At 34.3% G+C, this 18,942-nt stretch overlaps 1 protein-coding gene across 7 annotated transcripts in view; it reads left to right on the top strand.

Annotated features, from left to right (window-relative positions):
- LOC107225249 (protein hu-li tai shao) overlaps window positions 1-18,942 on the top strand; it is a 64,884-nt gene that overhangs the window by 31,803 nt on the left and 14,139 nt on the right. For 3 of the 7 annotated variants that reach the window (XM_046738847.1, XM_046738844.1, XM_046738842.1), the window contains exons 1-13: window positions 5,940-6,059; window positions 6,940-7,077; window positions 7,366-7,555; window positions 8,358-8,740; window positions 9,905-10,351; window positions 10,741-10,877; window positions 11,875-11,992; window positions 14,785-14,808; window positions 16,725-16,838; window positions 17,024-17,116; window positions 17,227-17,422; window positions 17,565-17,702; window positions 17,902-17,973. In XM_046738847.1, the coding sequence (XP_046594803.1) occupies window positions 5,955-6,059; window positions 6,940-7,077; window positions 7,366-7,555; window positions 8,358-8,740; window positions 9,905-10,351; window positions 10,741-10,877; window positions 11,875-11,992; window positions 14,785-14,808; window positions 16,725-16,838; window positions 17,024-17,116; window positions 17,227-17,422; window positions 17,565-17,702; window positions 17,902-17,973 (2,155 nt within the window). In that variant the 5' untranslated portion in view covers window positions 5,940-5,954. Of the gene's footprint in view, window positions 1-5,939; window positions 6,060-6,939; window positions 7,078-7,365; window positions 7,556-8,357; window positions 8,741-9,904; window positions 10,352-10,740; window positions 10,878-11,874; window positions 11,993-14,784; window positions 14,809-16,724; window positions 16,839-17,023; window positions 17,117-17,226; window positions 17,423-17,564; window positions 17,703-17,901; window positions 17,974-18,942 lie in introns of those variants that run through there. The other 4 variants (XM_046738845.1, XM_046738846.1, XM_046738849.1 and 1 more) reach the window with 2 other exon arrangements.

Here is an 18,942-nt window from a genome sequence, read left to right as displayed (position 1 = left end):
TTTGACGATTGAAATAACGCATTTCTTATCTTAAATTTTGACCATCAAAGGATAGGTACAAATATTTCTCACGTAAGCTCTTGCAACGTAGACTATTAACGTGTGAATTGGTATTTCCATGATGTTTATAGAACATTCTCCTAGTCCCTTTGTGTTCAGTCAATTCGGCATTCACTAACCGAGACTAAGCTTGGGGAATTTTTACGATTGGTACGCTTTCTATTTTAGTTTGTGCGTACGGTGCGTCAGAGAAATTATTTCAGATAGGCCAGCAAGCAGTTATGACCAGACCGTTTTGTACTTACCGGATGATACGTATCCCTTAGTTTTATTACCCTGGCGCCAGGAATGCAAACACCCTGAAACGAAGCTGATAATAATCAAGTTGTAACTTGGAGTCGTGGTCGCGAAAAAACTACTAATTTCGTGATTAAATGGTGCTTTTGATATATTTACGCATAATTGGAATAAACGGATATTTTTACTTGACCGTAATAAAATATTTGTTCAGATCAAGGAAATATATTTAATCTGAATCAACATTTCATGGAATTCAAACTATCGTTGTTTGAAATAAACTTTATCAATTTTCTTAACCCGCTTATTTACTTAGACGGTAAAATTTTTCTCTCATTAAATAAGTAATTTACATGATCATATTTTTCTTTTTAATCAACTAAACGGTTAGTTTACTCAAAGCGAAATATGCAGCCTCAGAGTAATGAAATGCCAAGTTCTGGATTGGAGCAACTTTCTTTATTGGGCTAGACTGCACGATTTGGAAAATCTCGTTCACCTAATTCCAGTGAATATTTTTGAAATCAACCGTTTCTAATAATATAATCTCTTTGTCGAAAGAAATTTTTATTCACAGGCTATCGGTTATTTATTTCTTTCCAACACACAGACATGATCATTATACGTTTTTGGATCAAGATAGGATTTATTCAATTAACAAATCTTATGGTCTTTAATCAAGTGAACGTTTACTAAATAGATCAATTTGCAGTAGACTAAATAATGTATTTTGATTGGAAAAAATCATTTGCTACAAGCTGATAAACAATGTCTGAGTATTGGAAAATCATTCTTTGAATCAAAAACGTACCCTAGATGTGTAGAATTAGTTTTTTCTTTCGACGTTCATATTTACTAAATAAAAAATAATCCGATTCAATCAAGTGAATATAAATTTGATAAAAGAAAAAAGAAAAATTATTTCAAGCAATCAGTATCGTTTGAATGGAGGAATTTTTTTCTCTCGAAGTCAGTGTACTTGTTATAATTTATTATACACATATCCGTGACTTTTCAACAAATTTTCTTCCACGCTGATCGCATCTGCCTGTTTTTTCACACCAGTGTAGCGTTGAAAGAATGAAAGTCGGGAAAGGGTAGGTAGGTAAGGATAGACAAGCGCAGGAGGCACCGTTGGGTTGTGCCAGGAGCATAAAGCAGTTTACCGTATTGATCGTCTGTCCTTCCAGTTGCTGCCTGGTATGGTGGTCTGGGTCTCCGACCGACGCCCTTCACCTCTCTTTCTATTCTGCGTCGATGACGATTACAATGACGATTTTAATTAACGAATAATTAATTGTCAACAATTTTCCTCGAAAGATCCTCATTTGCGCAAAAGATCCTCCTGTCCTTTGTCGTTATACAGAGGCGTTGATGTTATTTCAGAATCAGGTTACACACGGTTTAGTCGATGTCGTTATTTCGTGCGTCTGGAAATCAAAAACCATAGAAATGCACCGGTTTAAGTCGTATCCGGGCTTTAATGAAATTAAACCAAGTCTCCCGTCCTTTCAACACGAGATCCCCTTATACGTTCGGGAGTAGCGTTTGCTGCTGTGTAACTTCAGCTAGCAGGTTCGTCAGATTCATCGTCGCATTCCTATTATCTATGACAGTGCGGTAATTCGTTTTATTTCATCACTTTGTCCACAAAACGCAGATATTTGGAAAATACTAGTGAAAAAATACACTTGAGGGTATAACAGACACATTCAAAGTAAAGCAGTTACAACAAACGATATTTTTCCGCTATCTCATAATGCCTTTTTCTGTATATAGTGATTAGTTTTTATAAAATTTTGAAAATTTTTATCTCTACAACTGTTCATTTAATTCAGTAAAGGATTTTCTTCTTCATTATACGTATGGAGTTACATTTATAAATTATTATTATTAGGCGCCATCGGTTTTTTCCTTATACATTGACCAGGATTCGATATGTGAATATGTATAATAATTCTTCTAATTGAATAGAAATCGACTTGTCGTTACGGCCTTTTATTTGGAATCTTGGCTACTCTTTACTTCCTTCACGACCCGTAGGGCTATGCAGGCATAGTCCCTTGAACTATGGAACGAGGAGAAAAGCGCGGGAAGACTGGGACCGATAGAGAAAGGGATATTACATCATGCGAGGGTCAGCGATTTCCTTGAATAACAGCTGCTATTATTCTAAATTCCGACTAGTTGATGCCAGTAAAATACTGATTCCTGAGTCAACGGTCTTTATGCCGTTTTACAAGTCGTTCTGCGGCTGGGAAGAAGAAATATTGTTGTCTGAACAAATTGTAAAATATTTGATTTGTCATTACAGGCAATCTGAATTAGGAAGCTCGATAGATGAAAATCAAGTCAAATTATACACTTTATGTATAATACTCAAATTCCAAATAGTTCGGAAAAATAAGAAAAAAAAGGACACCGTCATTGAGCCAACTTTGAAATGATCGTAATACGATTTAAAAGAGAAAGTGAAGATGTTTCGGAAGTGTTACTATTACTTGAAAATTTTCCACCGTACTGATAATGATGCGAATTGGAACTCTGCGATTTGACGTGGAATGCTGCATATAATACCTATAATAAATATGCGTTCAACAAATCTTTTATCTTTCTTAATCGATGCCTGTGTTTATTTTCTTCGATAATTCACAAACAGGAATAATCATTTCAATCAATTGGTGCGAAAAAAGATATACTTATTTCACTTTAAAGTTTGGGAGATAAACATTCCTAAAAATTTAACTTCTAGACCCAAATCTTGAATGTTTTTTTTACAACGCGTATGTTACGAAAGCTCTATCTCATATTGATACTAAGAGATGACTCTACCAATTCTTTCATGTCTGGAACTTATTTAAGGTGCAGGTTCTTTAGTCAATCCAAAGTCCTTAGCTGTATATAAGACTTGGACTGATTGTTAATAGGAATGAAGTAAATCCCCTCGTTGAATATCAGACTAGATTACCGGCCATAAACACCAAAACGAGCTTTTTGAAAATTGGATTTTTAACATAGTGCTTATGGCCGATATTGATAAAAAACAAGATGATGGTTGTTGGAATCTCGATATGTTGTAAAGGAGACGTTGCAGACCGTTGAAAAAAGATTTTTAATTTTAAAAACGACGGTGTGTAGGGTACAAATGTCGCGTCCGAGATTAATTATTAATACTAATTTAATATCGTTAATCGTATTTTTACATAATTTGGATTGACTTGTTACTAATAATAACAAAATGAATATTAGAACACTGATTTTGCATTGAAACAAATCTATTGTGCATCGAAATGTATGAAATTTTAGAACTATACACTCGCTATTAATCGTATCCGATGACAACGTTAGTCGAATGAAAAACTACGGACAGAACTTTATTAATAAAATTATAACAAAGGGTGATGATAAAATTCTTAAAATTCATAAATTCTATTTTCTTCTATTATTCCAACAACTTTAATGCAAATTATACACTTCTCTAAAACCGTGTTCTACTGACTCCGGAGTTAACAAAGAACCACCTCAACATCTCATCTAAAAGGTCTGGAGTATCGTGCAGAGAGAGCGTCTGGCCAGAGATGAAACCGGCGCAATCCGCCCGGCAGAGGCTAAGCATCTTTTGGTGCATTTACGGTAGTGGTGGAACGGTCTGGTACTTGAAGTTCAGTAGCGTGTCCAACGACGAAGGTTATACTCGAGTGATAGAATGCAAGTGTTCTTGATCTAGAAAATTTCGTGATACCAATTTGGTAGATTACGTTAGGTTACGGTTCGTGCTTGATAATTATTCCTCGGTTCGACGTCTTCTTTATCCTCGTTGGTGCAGTTTTGGATCTACTGTTTACCGATCGATTCGTTCATCGTACAAAATTGCCGGCAGTCGATTGTTTAATTGCAATTCTGCTGTGCATTATTATCAAGTATATAGAATTCGATTAATGAGTTATAACAGCGAATCTTGGATGTTCGTAGCCCAACGCATTCGGTACGGATCGAATTCACCATGTCGAAGTTAGCGGCGTTATCGTAACGATTCATGCTGAGGAAAAACCGTTACTTCGCGATTTTGGAACTGTTTGAAATTCAGTAAACCGTAATAAAACGAAGCATAGTCATATTTTGTAATGTTGGTTACTTCAGAGTGGTTGTAAAAATAATAAAATAGTAATTTTTTTCCCACCCCATTGTTTCGGTACGGTAACGTTACTAACTTCAATTCTGTTCGAATCCTCCGCGTATCGTACCTACAGTTGAGATAATAAACGCCACAACCGCCAATTGCCGTGGCGAAACTGTTATGTCTGTGAGCTGCTGATGCGAACTCTTGGGTTACGTAACTCGTGTCGGCAATGAAAGAACCAGGTCGAATGTGTTTTACCTGCACATCGTACTTTGTCAGTGATTCGTTGAGAGTGTGATGTTCAAAAGCGCGGACATGAGTTGCAACATGATTCGCGCATGTATTATTTAGCTGAACTTTAGATCCTAACTCGAGAGGCATAAACGCGCTAGTTTCTTTTTGCAATAAATCGTTGAGGGGATGTCGGATTAACGATCGAGTGAGCAGATATTATTTTATATAAACTTTAATTTTTTTTTTAACTTTTTTTTCTCCGGAGTAATCAAATCGGTTTTAAATTTTGAGACATGATAGGGGTTTGCAACATTGCTTGTATGAGCATCGAATAAAGGTGAGAAAATTGAAGAAAACAGTGATAATACCTGCAGCTAATTTTCAATCATTTTGAGGTTGTGACACGTTACTCATGTATGAATTTTTCCGGAAACGGATTGAAATGTGGCCATTTTTGAACACGCTAATATTTTTATTTCGGCAGCTGAAGTCTAATTTTAGCTTTACCTTATTTCTACCGACCGACGAATCAGTCTACGTTAATTTTCTCAGTGATAAACCGGCACGGGATATCAGTTAAACAATTTCTAACTAACGTCACGTGTCTTTGCCGATGATAACATTCAGTTTATAAAGTGATGTAAGCTACTAACGGGAGACGCAACGTCTGCGATCGTATTATATAATACTGTTTATATACATGCATAGATGTAACGACACATTAAAACTCTGGTACAGTGAGCAAAGAAGAACCTATTGTTGAGCTTATACTTGGCCTAATATAATAGGAATTTTTAATGGCGCGTGTAAAAAGCACCTGTTCATCGCTTCGTTCCTTCATATTATCGTCGTCTTTCCTGCGGGCTGCAGGTGTTTTACGTATAAAATATAATCAGCGATTATTTGTAATATTAAAATTGAAATAAAGAGATGAGGATCTTCGTGAACTGTTTGTGACTTGAGATGTCGCCCTTGTACACGTCGCGGTGGTTATAAAATGATTAACTACCCGTAAATTGCACTGCCTTTGATGCTAGATAAACGAGGTTGACTCGCAATCAACTCTCTTCCGGTTTTCATTAACGCTTTCAATATCTACGTACTCGAATATTCTTCTAGGAACGATGTTTGTGTCCGCGAAATTTGTCGTTGTAAAGATCATTCCACCTATCGACTAACTAACTCCATTTGTGCATGAAATTATCTGTTATCTCATGTTAAATGGGCAAAGAGAAAAAAAGTAATGACCAGCCAGTGCACTCGTATATACATAATTAAATGTGAATTATTTTAACTGTGCGTCATGCTGCATCTCACTGTCGGTGTAAATATAGTTCATCAAGCACTCATAAACACTGTAATAAAGCATGCCGATTTTATGGAGGATTATCCGGATGAAGGCTCGTTGGTGAGTGTTCGTATGCTCGGAAAATATCGCCTACAGAAAATTACATGTGCCTGTAATTGCGCCACCAATCAACATATTGACAAGATCTGTGAAGTACAGGCTATTGACTATTTCGCATTAATGGGATATTATTGTTAATTGAGCTATACAATGACATGGAAACTCCTATTTGTTTGTTAAGATTTTTCGGATGTAAGTTTTTGAACGCTGTTGAATCTGAAAATTTTAATATGTACGGAACGTACAATATTATTCGCAAAGAGTGTTTATGTTCAGATATTTAATAACTGTGTATGAGGATGTTTATCTGTGGAAAAAAAAACTGTTTTTTAAATGACGAGCGAGAAATTTTGAATACTAACTAATATTGGAAAAAACCTAAGAATTAAAATCTCAAAACAAAAAACCATTTTAGCGACGGCCATTAGTAGTGATTTTTTTTGTACAGTACACACCTATGCATTCTACATGATTAAATTTTTAATACTTTATACCTACATGTCGTTTAGGTTGGCAAGTATTTGAAAATTAGTTTTCATTCGATGAATATTTGTTTAAATGTACACGTTCCTGTAAAACCAGGCATACAACTTGTGACCGTATCATGATAATTAATAATCGTGTAGCATTATAATCAGTAGCAACTCGACTAACGTCAGAATGTATGCACGTGTAAACAATTCTAAAATTAAAATCAAGGTCAAGTGGAACAGTTGAATTATAATTTTCGAACGTTTCAAACAATCTCATCTTTCGATTATTATCTAATATTAATATAGTTTTTTATTTTTCTTTTTTGGTTGGCAAGTTTTTGCTTCCTAAATTATCGTATCTTATATACATCAAAAAATTAAATTTTGCATTGTTTTTTTTATTGCAGGAGTGGGTGTTAGCTGGGGGTGGTGCGAGGATGGCGGACACGAGTCAGCAGGAGCTCTCGGAGCCGCACACTAATGGGGCAGTAGATGGCCTCACCGAAGAAGAAAAAAGCAAAATGCGGCCTGCGGATATAGATGCTGTAAGTTTCCCCTTTTAATCATGGAAATTCCTGCGTTCTTTTGAAATTTATCTATCGCTCTGTTCGTTGCCACATAATTGAACTCAACTTTAGAACAAAATTTAAGAATTGATTGACAAATGAAAATTGATTTCCATCTACATAAGTAATAAAATAGTATTAGAAATATATTGTCCTTTTGAATTAGCTCATTGCTAACAAAGGTGAAGTAGCAGATGATGAAAAAAATTTCATTTTAACGTGATTGAGAATTGAAGATAATTTCACTTGAATTTGTTCGATTCCTAGGATATGCGTGAAATGGAGAGAAGGAAGAGGGTCGAGATGATGATGAACTCTAGACTCTTCCGAGAAGAATTGGAGCGAATTATTGAAACACAGATGAAAGACGGGGGGGCGGGACCTTCCGGACTCCTTCAACAAATATCTGATATGATGGGGGCACAAGGTGCTCGCTTCAACTCAAATGTGTTCAAAAGTTAGTATTCTACTAATTCAGTTGCTTGAAAAAACCATATTATGTTGTGGAAAAAATCTTTTTTCCATTTTTTACGTTCATGTTAATTATATTCCAACTTACTGCAAGGAATTCTAATTAGAACCGTCGAGAATAAAGTTAACTGACATACTTGGAAATTCTATATGCAATAGTCAGTTTCATCTCAGGAAGTCTTAATTGTACTATTCAAACAGACATTGAAATCAGAAATCGGTTATTCTGGAAATTCCAATTGTGTCATATCGTTGTAGGCATTGGACGTTTGCATTATTATTATTATTATTATTGTTGTGTTGTTGTTGTTGTTGTTATTATTATTATTTCTTTTTTTCTAAACTGAATCAAAATGAACATCTCAAGTCTTGGCCATTTTGTTCGTAAGGCGAGTCATTTTAAAGAAAAACATTTGACAAGTTGTTAATTGTAAAAGGAACAACTATGCTTTGAGGTATAGTTGTGCAATGAAAATGTGACTAAATAGAAAAATTTGCGTTCAATCTGAGTAGAAATTTAGAACTCATTAGACTTGAACTAAAATTACTCATATGTCCTGTCATTTGTGAAAACAAATTTCGTGCATTACTTCGCATTCGTCACAATCTTCTTATTTATATTTCACAATTGTCAAAATCTTTCAATTTTTAACAGCATAAAAATGTTTTTAAAGATTGCAATAATGAGTATCAAAGAAATGAATACTTGGATATACTTGGAAATACGTAGATTTTTACAACTAATAGAAATATAAAGTTATAAATCATTTTCATGATATCTGCTAAAGGTTCAAACTGTGTGGTGCCTATAAATGACATTCGAGGAGTCGAGAGTATGGGATATGCTAAAGGTGAAAAACTGCTACGATGCAAGCTAGCTGCTGTGTTCAGATTGCTTGATCTCTACGGATGGACGCAGGGTGTCGGAGGCCACATTACAGCACGTCTGAATCAAGATCAGGAACACTTTTTGGTCAATCCTTATGGTCTTCTCTATCACGAAGTCACTGCGTCTAGTTTGGTCAAAGTAGATATGCAGGGATCTGTTGTTGAGCAGGGAACGACCAACTTTGGTGTACATATTACCGGATTTCAGTTACATTCAACAATACACGCTGCTAGACCCGACATCAAATGCATTATCCACATCACCACTCCGTCCGTTATAGCTGTGAGTAGAATTTCGTCTGTTTTTTGTATTCCGCTCTTGGTTTATTCGAGTTTGCACAAACCAATTCTACATCACACGCACGTATCTGAAAACTATCCTGCACAAAACAATACTACACAAAATTATCCTGCACAAGAATTTCTCACACTAAACAATCCTACCAAAAATTATGTCAATTGGATATTTTCCTACACAAAACGATCTCATCTGAAGCAAATTAGTACGTGGTACTATGAAGAAAATATCTACAACAGGCAAACTTTTTACCTATAGACCATTTCTAAAAGTAAAATATTGGTATGAATACAATCTCCAAGTTATCTAGATCTCTATGTATATATACAATTCATGGAGTTGATTTACACTAATCTCAAACTGCAACATTTTTGTTTGAAAATAGTTCACACTGCACGCCCAAAATAAAACTGTAACAACTCAAAAAATATCGTTTCTTCAAAACTGCCATAAAAACTCATGTACCAATTTATACTTTAATTTAAACACAAATTCGTAAGATAACTTTTATCCAGATGCTACGGTTTTGTTTTAGGCATGCAACTTATAAAGTTTGGCTGCGAAAATTTTTAGTATGTAAATTCGCAAATTTTTTTTCGGAAATCTATAAACATTAAATTTTCATACTCACACAATTTAACCTTTCAATGGACGGAAAGTTTGTTTTATCCATAATAATTTGTACAATATTTCTTCGAATTTGTAATTCTAGAAGTTTTGATCCAAGTAACTTCTGCGAAAATTAAACAATTAATGAAATATCCGAGTAAAAATCAATTGCAAGTACGTGAAAATAGCTTTCTGCTTAACATATATAGAAGGTGGTTTTAAGAACCATAATTCTGTCACCCATATTCAATGTCTGGACAGATTGCGATAGAATATGCGTGCTATCATCACGAAACGTGACGAAATGTTACAATCCTGTTGGTATCAAGTATATAGGTATGAATAAATTAACGGAGTTCCTTGGTGACAGCTTATAGTCATGCATTCTGCAAATCAGTGAACTTTTCCGTCTTCGACCTGAATTTTGTTCGTTTTTTACATTGCCATTTTGTGATTTGATCAAAATTTTATTCTTGTATTATTAGTGTAGCACAATTGATGAAATTACGCATAACTCGAATCTTTCCACTCCTGTTCTAGGTTTCATCTTTGAAGTGCGGGTTGTTGCCTCTTGGCCAAGAAAGTATAGTAATCGGAGAGGTAAGCACGCACCAATATATCGGTGGCGTCGTCGAGCTTGAGGAAAAAGAAAAGATATCAAGAAATTTAGGTCCAGTGAACAAGATAATGTTTTTAACAAATCGCGGAGCATTGTGCTGCGGGGAGACCGTAGAGGAGGCATTTTACAATGTTTACAATACAGTTTTGGCTTGTGAAACGCAACTGAAACTAATACCAGTTGGTCTCGATAACCTTACCCTTGTTTCGGAGGAATCAAGAAAGGCCATATTCGAAGCATCCAGAAAGCCCCCTGTTCCACACCATGCCTCAGTTGCGGAACCATCGCCTCTAGCTGACAAACTAGAAAAACGCTGGCGTATTGGTGGAACAGAATTTGAGGCGCTCATGAGAATGCTTGACAACGCCGTAAGCCATTTTTAAAAGCACACTTATATGCAACTATTAATTTCGTATTCAGATTGATTGAAAAAAATCAACAAAGTTTCACTACTGTTTATCAATTAATGATTTTCCCCATCTTTTTCAATTCAGAATAGGTATTCTGAAAAATAATTTATCTACAGACTTGGCAGTGAAGAAGAGCAATTGTATTCCATAGTTTCTAATTTATTTGGTTAAATCCTCAAATATAATTTCGATTTTGTGTTAGGTTCATTCACATAATTAGAAACTGGGATGAAAATCTGGAGCCTCAAAATTCAGTGTCCGTACATTAGACCAATATGAAAACAATGAAGGCGCATGTGCGTCTTCAGCTTCAAGCTAAACGTGCAGCAGATACATTTTTATTGCAGGGTTTTCGCACTGGCTACATTTACAGACATCCATTGATCAAAGGAGAACCCCCAAGACCGCGTAACGACGTTGAGGTACCTCCAGCAGTGTCTTCCTTGGGCTACCTTCTAGAGGAAGAGGAGCTTTACAAACAGGGGTAAGTTTTTGTCGGTTTCCTCATAAGTCGCAAACTTTGTCACTAATGGAAAAGAGTATATTGCTCGTCTAGTCTTTCTAAAATTCATTGTAGAGGATCTGTTAGGCACTTGAGTATAACATTAAGTGCAAAAGTATGTTGGCAGAACTAGATTTAAACGTTTCTATCAGAGTTTACAGTGTTACAGATTTTAGCGTAGTCATACTCGCACCTACGTGACTCTAGGTAGGATTGGAAAACCGAGATTCGAGCCATGGCTCAGTTCTTATCTAATAGGCATGAAGCTAATGTGTATTATAAGATGACTGCCTGAGGTTGGCTTTGAGCGAGGCTGTCGGTACAAATCGACTTTGAGCGTGTATTCCAATAACAGTCAAACCGTGTATGAGTTAGAAAAGAAGCCTCGTTGCTTAGGTACCACTTTAATTTCGTGCATATCGGTAGCAATCGAACGCGAGCATATTATCAAAGAATATTAGCTTATCAAATTGGCTGGAAACATTCAAAAACTATTAAATTATCGTACAGTTACAAATGCAAATGTAATTGTTGACATGTTTGTTGTACCATATTTACGCTAATCTTGTTTTATTCACTCTAGGGATAATTATATGTGAAATTTTTCACCCGATCTCTAGAGATGTGAAAATAAGCTCAAAACTACCAAAGTCTGATCACATTGCACATTCTGTAAATTATAAAACCTTTTCGCAAATTGTTTATAATTTAGCTTTTATTAAACGAATCTGGTCAGTCACTTCGACTATATACCAAGGATGTTGTTCCATACATTTTCATTGTTATTGGTGAAAATAACATTGCTGGAAATTTTTCGATAAGTTTTCCTTACTTTTAATTGCGAGGGTGGAGCCCATTCATACTGAAGTTGACTCCTTTCCCACTTTGACAGGCTACTAAACTCACTACCAAGTTCTAAAAGATGATTTTAATAAATTTAAGACAAATTATTGTATTTATTTGTTTTTGTGCTTTGCAGGCTGTGGAAGGGAGGTCGGAAAGGAACTGACAGATCACGCTGGCTTAACTCACCGAATGTTTATCAAAAGGTTGAAATCTTGGAGACCGGCACCCCAGACCCGAAGAAGATAACTAAGGTAGAGGTTATTACATTTGAAAATAAAACGGAATAAAGAGAACATTATTCGTGATGCACCATATATCTATATATGCATATACAATATCTATGAATTTTTATTACGTACAATTGTTACGACCAGGTTGTTCCTGCCGATTTTTTATTTTGTTTTTTTTTTAATCTTTAATGTACTAGTGTGAAGTCGAACAAACAGGTGATGATGAATTGGTGTCAAATTGCGAATTAGCCATAATTAAGAAGCTGTAAGGGTCGTAACACATCGCTATCACATCTATAAATCAGAATATTGTTTACAGTCAAGTTTTTTAAAATGATTGACTGGAAACGTTTGAAAATTTTTCCCCTTGCATGCATAACTAGGCAACCTCTATAACATGTAACAATTGTTTAGAGATTTATTTACGTGATATCGATGCAGTCGCATTGAATTTTCAGCTTTCACATGAATCGTTTTTAGCGAAAAATTATGAAAAACATGCGGACGTGCGTTGATACTTTGGGAGGAACACACAAAAAAACAAAACAATTTAATACTCATTCGTGTTATTATTGTATATCATTGACATAATAGTCAATTAAAAAGTATATATCTACGTATTTCTTTTAAACAGGCTCGTCCAGAGTTGCTAAAATATAAGATAATACGTATATCTCTACGCTTCAGAATAAGTAGCTACATTTATCGCTAAAATCAATTGAATCAATGATAATTTTGGATCAAATGACATTCGATGAATCGATGAAGTTTTAATTTCATTGTTTTTATTTTTCTTTTTTATGTAATTTTTCTGAATCAATGGAAGGCTTTATTTCAATGGCGCATCGTATTATTACCTTTATTTTTATAATTGTACATTTAATTGCTAAACATTCCATACTAGCTATATACTCATTCCAAGTTCAGTACCACTGGTCTTCAGAAATATTTATATTTTTTTTTATGCTGAATTTAGGAATTTAATATGAATTTAACTTTGTTTTATTTACCGAGTTGAAGAAGTGAAAAAAATGAAATGCATCAACAAAAATATCAGTACCTAAAAATCAATTTTCACAATTTATGCCTAATGAATTTAAAACATGCTATTTATGTTTATTGTTCTGGAGTGTAATGGGCAGTCACAATAGTGACTAAATTTTTAAAATATCCTATTGATATATGTATGCGTTTAATAACTTTTAGCGATTATAAATAAAACGCTCTGTTTGAAAGACTTATTTACATGGGTTATTAATCAAACGAATATGACTTTTTTTCTGTTTTTTGTTTTACCTCTAACTCTCTTTGTAGTTTTTTAATTTCCGTCGTAGCAAATAAAGATTGCCATCTCAATTTAAAAGTTCGTTTTGATTAGTTCTGGAATTTTTCTCTTTTAATGGAAGTGAATGGAATAAAACAAGAACCTAGAATGAGTGATACATGGCACAAATACACACGAATACACCAAAACAAAATTCACTGAAAGGTGAAAACTATTCAAATTTATCAAATTCGAATGGTAATAGTTAACTGAAACTTCTCGCTACCAAGTACAATCGACTTTTGCTATTGGAGTAAAAACGATACACAAGTGACGCAAATTTACAATTAAAACTGTTTCCTCAGTAAGCCCTTCGATTGTGTATTTTCAGGCAACCGACCTTAAACTGTAATTGATGACAAATGAAGTACAGAATCTATGCTTAATATATACATTCACATTTATGTATGTACTTTATGAATTCCTTTTAATGATTTATGAAGTTGCGGTTGCTAATTTCGTAATTATGTGAGCGCAGCAGGAGGAAATTAATCACGATCTTACTGATAGCTTTCATAGCGAAAGTCGATTATATTATTTATTATTTATTTATATTATATATATATTATTGGTAGACATGATATTCTTGAAAGTAAAAAGGTAAAGAAGCAATAGAGTTTGATTTTCTCTTATTATTGCAGGCCTTTCACTCATATCATTAATAGTAATTTAGGTAAAATATACCGTAATATATTAAGGTCAAATTTGAAGGGAAACTACCACAGAGTTCAGTTTCTCAGTAACAGATCTCTTTAAAGAGTACGTGAAAATTTTTTTATGGATTGAGATTCCACGGTATTTGAAAACAGTAAACTTATCCATCTCATCAACTATCAGTATCAGTTTCTTCTCAAAATCTTGATGCCAGAAGACTGAAACCTTTGTGTTGAGCAAATGTGAGAAACAAGTTCGGTCGAAACTGATGATGGTGAAGTTTTACAAGTGGTTAGATTTCACCAGAACGATCCCTATTCGATTTATTTAAGATGTAATGATGTAATGTGTAAGGAGAAATTTAATTTTGCAATCTTCGGAAAAATTAACAAAATTACATTTTGTGTTTACAGCCATTCCAACGTGGCTTGGTTCTATAAATTCTCTTTCAGTTGTGACAATTTTGAGCATGTATTTTCCAAATTGATACATCTACTCATATAGTTACCTTTCACACTGTCCATAGGTTACTTGATCAAGTTTTAAAACCAAAAGTGAGTGGGAGGCCTGTTTATAGTATATCAATTTTTGTATGGTAGATGAAAGCAATGTACTTTTATGAGAAGTTTGGGGTCGTAGGCACACCTGTAGTAGCAATGAATTTTATGTGTAAGTAGTAGCATGTAGTTTTTTAAAGTCTCATCTTATCATTATATCACGCATGAATAATCGCGTTTTTTCTAAGTTTTTTTTTGTCCCGTTTTTTTTTCTCTTGAAAACACAAATTTGTGGTCTAATCTTGATGTTTTTTTTCTCCCTTCTTTTTCATTTATAGTGGGTGGATCAAAATGCTGAGGAGGTAATTGGATATCCACGTTACTGGATTTATACCTTGGACTAAGTCTCTTTTATTATTATTACTAGATATTATTAGTCTGTTATGTCTCTATACCAATCTATCTCTCTTAAATTCTCTAGATCTGCACGGGAAGGTATCACTGCTGCATTGGTGTCGTCGTATCATTATCAGCTCCAACTTTCATTTATTGTTACTAATCAAAGGCTCATGTCGCTACTCATAGTCAGTTCTCATTTTCGAAATGATCTGAACTAAATTTTGAGGTCGTCTTGGGTGCGGGTAAAAGTGTATAAAGTTTAGAAAATACAAAGGAATTTTCAAGTTGCATAAATCTCTTTTACAGAATGCTCAAAATTTTGAAAGTTGCAATAGAAAAAGGTAAAGTATAGAAAATAAGAACATAACATTTTTCCCCCAACATTTTTTAGGCCTAAATGGAATACCACGGCGTTACTCTGATTACCCAGATGCATTTACAATATGAAATATTATTTCAACAATTGTCAGAATTCCACTATATTCTTATTCAGACGGTTCCGTGTTACTACTTTCTATACTTTGACCTTCCTTTTCTACATTTCGACTTTCTATACTTTAAACATTTCATGAAACACATCTGCGCATTTTTGAAAATTCGATATTGTGATCCTTTTATTTTCTAATCTTTCTATATTTTTACCCCCAACCACTTCTGATATAAAAGCCTTTTGAGACAGTATCGAGAATAAGGACTCGCTACGAATATCGATTTTAGTTATAGATATAACTAATACCCTTGGCTTTCACCTATCTAAAAAGGGACTCAAATATTCTTTGGCTTGTTTATTTAATACTTTTTCTTGCATGGTCAAGTATTATCTGAGATTATACATTTCTTTGCTTATGTTTCACGCATGATGCGGGACTAGCTTCTTACAAAATTGATTTTCTTCTTTTTATTCAACGTCGCACTGTGGTATCATGAGATATGTGATGTTCTTAAGCACATCTATCTACAAACTACTATTGGACTAATATCAAACAATTTTGTTTGGGAATATTTGGTTATCAATTTGAAAATCACTTACAAATTAGAGAATTTACAGTTTTCAAGTGGTAAAAATGGTCGTTTATAAGTGATATGGTTTGCACATCATTCTGCATACATAAGTATTTGATCTTTTTGTTCGCTCTTTGTTCAAATAATGTTTCCTTACTAAAAAGCAAAGTAAATGTGACTAATACGTGGTGAATACTCAATTTTGTTACATCTACATGTATAGGTATATATATATGTATATTCCATATTCCGTATGAAATTCAGTTTCTCTGTAATACGTGAACTCGCCCTGTTCTCATTCGTTCTACATTTTAATCGCAGCAAAGCTTATTCTGTTCTGGTTCTGTGTACATATTTTGATTTTTTTTTCTCAATGTCACTATCTATTTTATAAGTATAGATTGTCGTATTATATAAGCAAATCCATACACACGAATAGCTAATTGTACACAACTCAGTATGAATGTGTGCCTGTGATCTTCGTATTTGACGCGGGCCCCGCTCTGCATCCACTGCAATAACAAAACCAGATTTAGTCGCCCTTCGATTATCAATTTTTCATCATTTTATCACAAAATATATAGTAATTATAATTTTGAAAAACTTTATTTGTGAATTATGTTTATTTTTATCTTTTACCAATACTAAATCTCATAGCTTTTTGCAATTCTCAGTTTTAGCTAAAAATCTTTATGTTCCTTCGAATACTGTTGAAACACATTATCGACTTCTTATTTACTATAGAAGAAAGTGGAAACAGGCACACATTTATTGCGAGGGTTTATTATTGTTCATTTATTTATTTTTTTTACAATTTAGCTACGTTTGAGTGAATAAAAATTTTGAGGGTCTCCTAACATTCTGGTTTTGTGTGCAGTGGGTGACGGATGGCTCGCCAACACATAGCAGTACCCCTGTCAAGATCGAAAGTGCTCTACAATTTGTACCCAAAAATACGAATCCCAAGGAATTCAAGCAGCTTCAACAACAGGTAAGTAGTAACATTTTTATTATTCATCATTGACCAGAACGCAAAGCAAAGCCTACTAGTTTTTGAATTTCTTGATTACTGTTGTGCGTCTGAACAGCACAGTTATGATGACTGAATTGTAATTATTTACGAGAATTTAAGTATAGGCTCAATTTTTTGTTATAATGACGACAAATTCCGTGCAGATTAAAGATTATCGTCGGGCAGACAAAATATCTGCTGGTCCGCAATCGCACATACTTGAAGGAGTAACTTGGGACGAAGCCAAAAAAATGCAGGTAAGCGTTCGGATCAATGCCAGGTCTCCTTAATAGAATCTACTTTGTTATCAGTTCTATGAAATTGAAACAAGCTGTTTAATTATAATTCCAAAATTTTATTCTCAAAGGATGCTACAATCAGTGCGACTGGCGAACAAGTTGTGTTGGTTGGAGCAGCTAGCAAGGGTATCATTCAGAGAGGATTCCAGCATAATGCAATGGTGTACAAAACTCCGTACGCGAAGAATCCGTTTGATGCTATAACGGACCAAGAACTTGATCAATACAAAAAGGATGTGGAGCGCAAACAGAAGGGAGATCCTTGTTAGTATAAAGGCCAAAAAATATTAATTTGTTGCTTGCAAATAGAGCTCTCCGTATTTTTTTATTTACTTTTTTTCCGTATTTGTTCATCTTTCTTCTTATTAGTGACTCTTTCTATTTCTTTAATTACTCTTCATTATAGATGACGAATCGCAATCTGAATCTGAAGCTTTGTCGTCTTTCAATGTAAGCCGTGCCACCCATGAATCCAGCACTGCCAAAAGCCCAATCCAATCACCTGTCTCTGTAACGTCAGAGACAGAGGAGGAAAGCAGAGATGGTGAGGCATTGACAATTTCAGTTATTTCACTAGGAACTAAAATCATTCATTAAAAGTGATTAAACGACCATATTTAATTCAATGTCAGTAGAAGGCTAAGATTCACGTCGTATCGACAAAATTGTCTAAGATTATCAATGTCTATTGATTATACTGAAACACTTGTCACTCCATATTTATCGGTATTTTTCTCATACAGAACCACGAGTATTACGAATAGAAACGAAGCAAGTACCTGCGCCAAGTCAGCCCGAGGTTGTACTCAGTGATGGTGAGTTAAAGAAAACAATTATTCTTATAATCTATATAAAAGTAGTGTAGCATATAGACTATAGTGTGTTTTAAAATGATTCTCGCGTGGAATCGTTTTCAGACAAAAGTAAGTGACAATATTCATTCACATATAGGGTATTCTTTGTAAAATGTAACTGAAAACTGAAATATTTTCTCTGAATCTACGAAACTGCGAAACTTGATTATGTGAACTTTTTTATGCGCTACCCAGGTATTAAGATACATTAATCTGAAAAATCGATGAGTTACTGAAATCCATCTTTTCGGATGTGTATTACGAGAAAACCCTTGATTTATGAAACCTGAGAACTCAACGTGATCGTTGGAGTGCATATTTGAATTATGCAAAGGGGCTAAAACATCTAAAGGAGTCGAGGAAATCGGCTGTTACATTTGAGATAGAATGCCCTATAAGCAAAATCTATGCAAGTGCATGTTTCTCGATATATTAGATTAAGCGCTCACTTAACACATGCCATTTAAAATTTGTTAATTGCGTGAAAATTTAACGGTATAATTTTCCAGATGACTTTTGTCACTTATTTAGCAAGTAGCGTATTTCAAGTGTTTTTGTCCAAAAAAATTTCCAACCGTATATTGCTAAGGTTTATTGAATTTTATAGTAATACAATCTTTACGAAAAATTATCACTGCTCTTCAGCTGTAAATTTTGAGGCTCTAGTAGCTTGTAATATTCACGTTTATTGTGATGGTAGAGTATCAGTAGCAAATAAGGAAGTAGGTTAATCCACTACAGTAATATTTTAATTATCATTCCAATAGTGACAAAAATGCGTAGAGCAATTGTTTTCTAAGGGTCAATGTCATCGTAAAGTCATGGTAAATCTTTGTAAGGAAAGTATTAGTACTAGTAGGTACTTGTTATCACGAATAGGATGACATTGTTTCTATCGTAATTACCTATTATCTGCATGAAGTACTTTAG

This window comes from Neodiprion lecontei, chromosome 4 (genome assembly GCF_021901455.1).
Source record: "Neodiprion lecontei isolate iyNeoLeco1 chromosome 4, iyNeoLeco1.1, whole genome shotgun sequence".
NCBI classification, from domain to species: domain Eukaryota; kingdom Metazoa; phylum Arthropoda; class Insecta; order Hymenoptera; family Diprionidae; genus Neodiprion; species Neodiprion lecontei.
The sequence above is the reverse complement of the archived record's forward strand: the minus strand, read 5'-3'. Positions and strand labels throughout refer to the sequence as shown.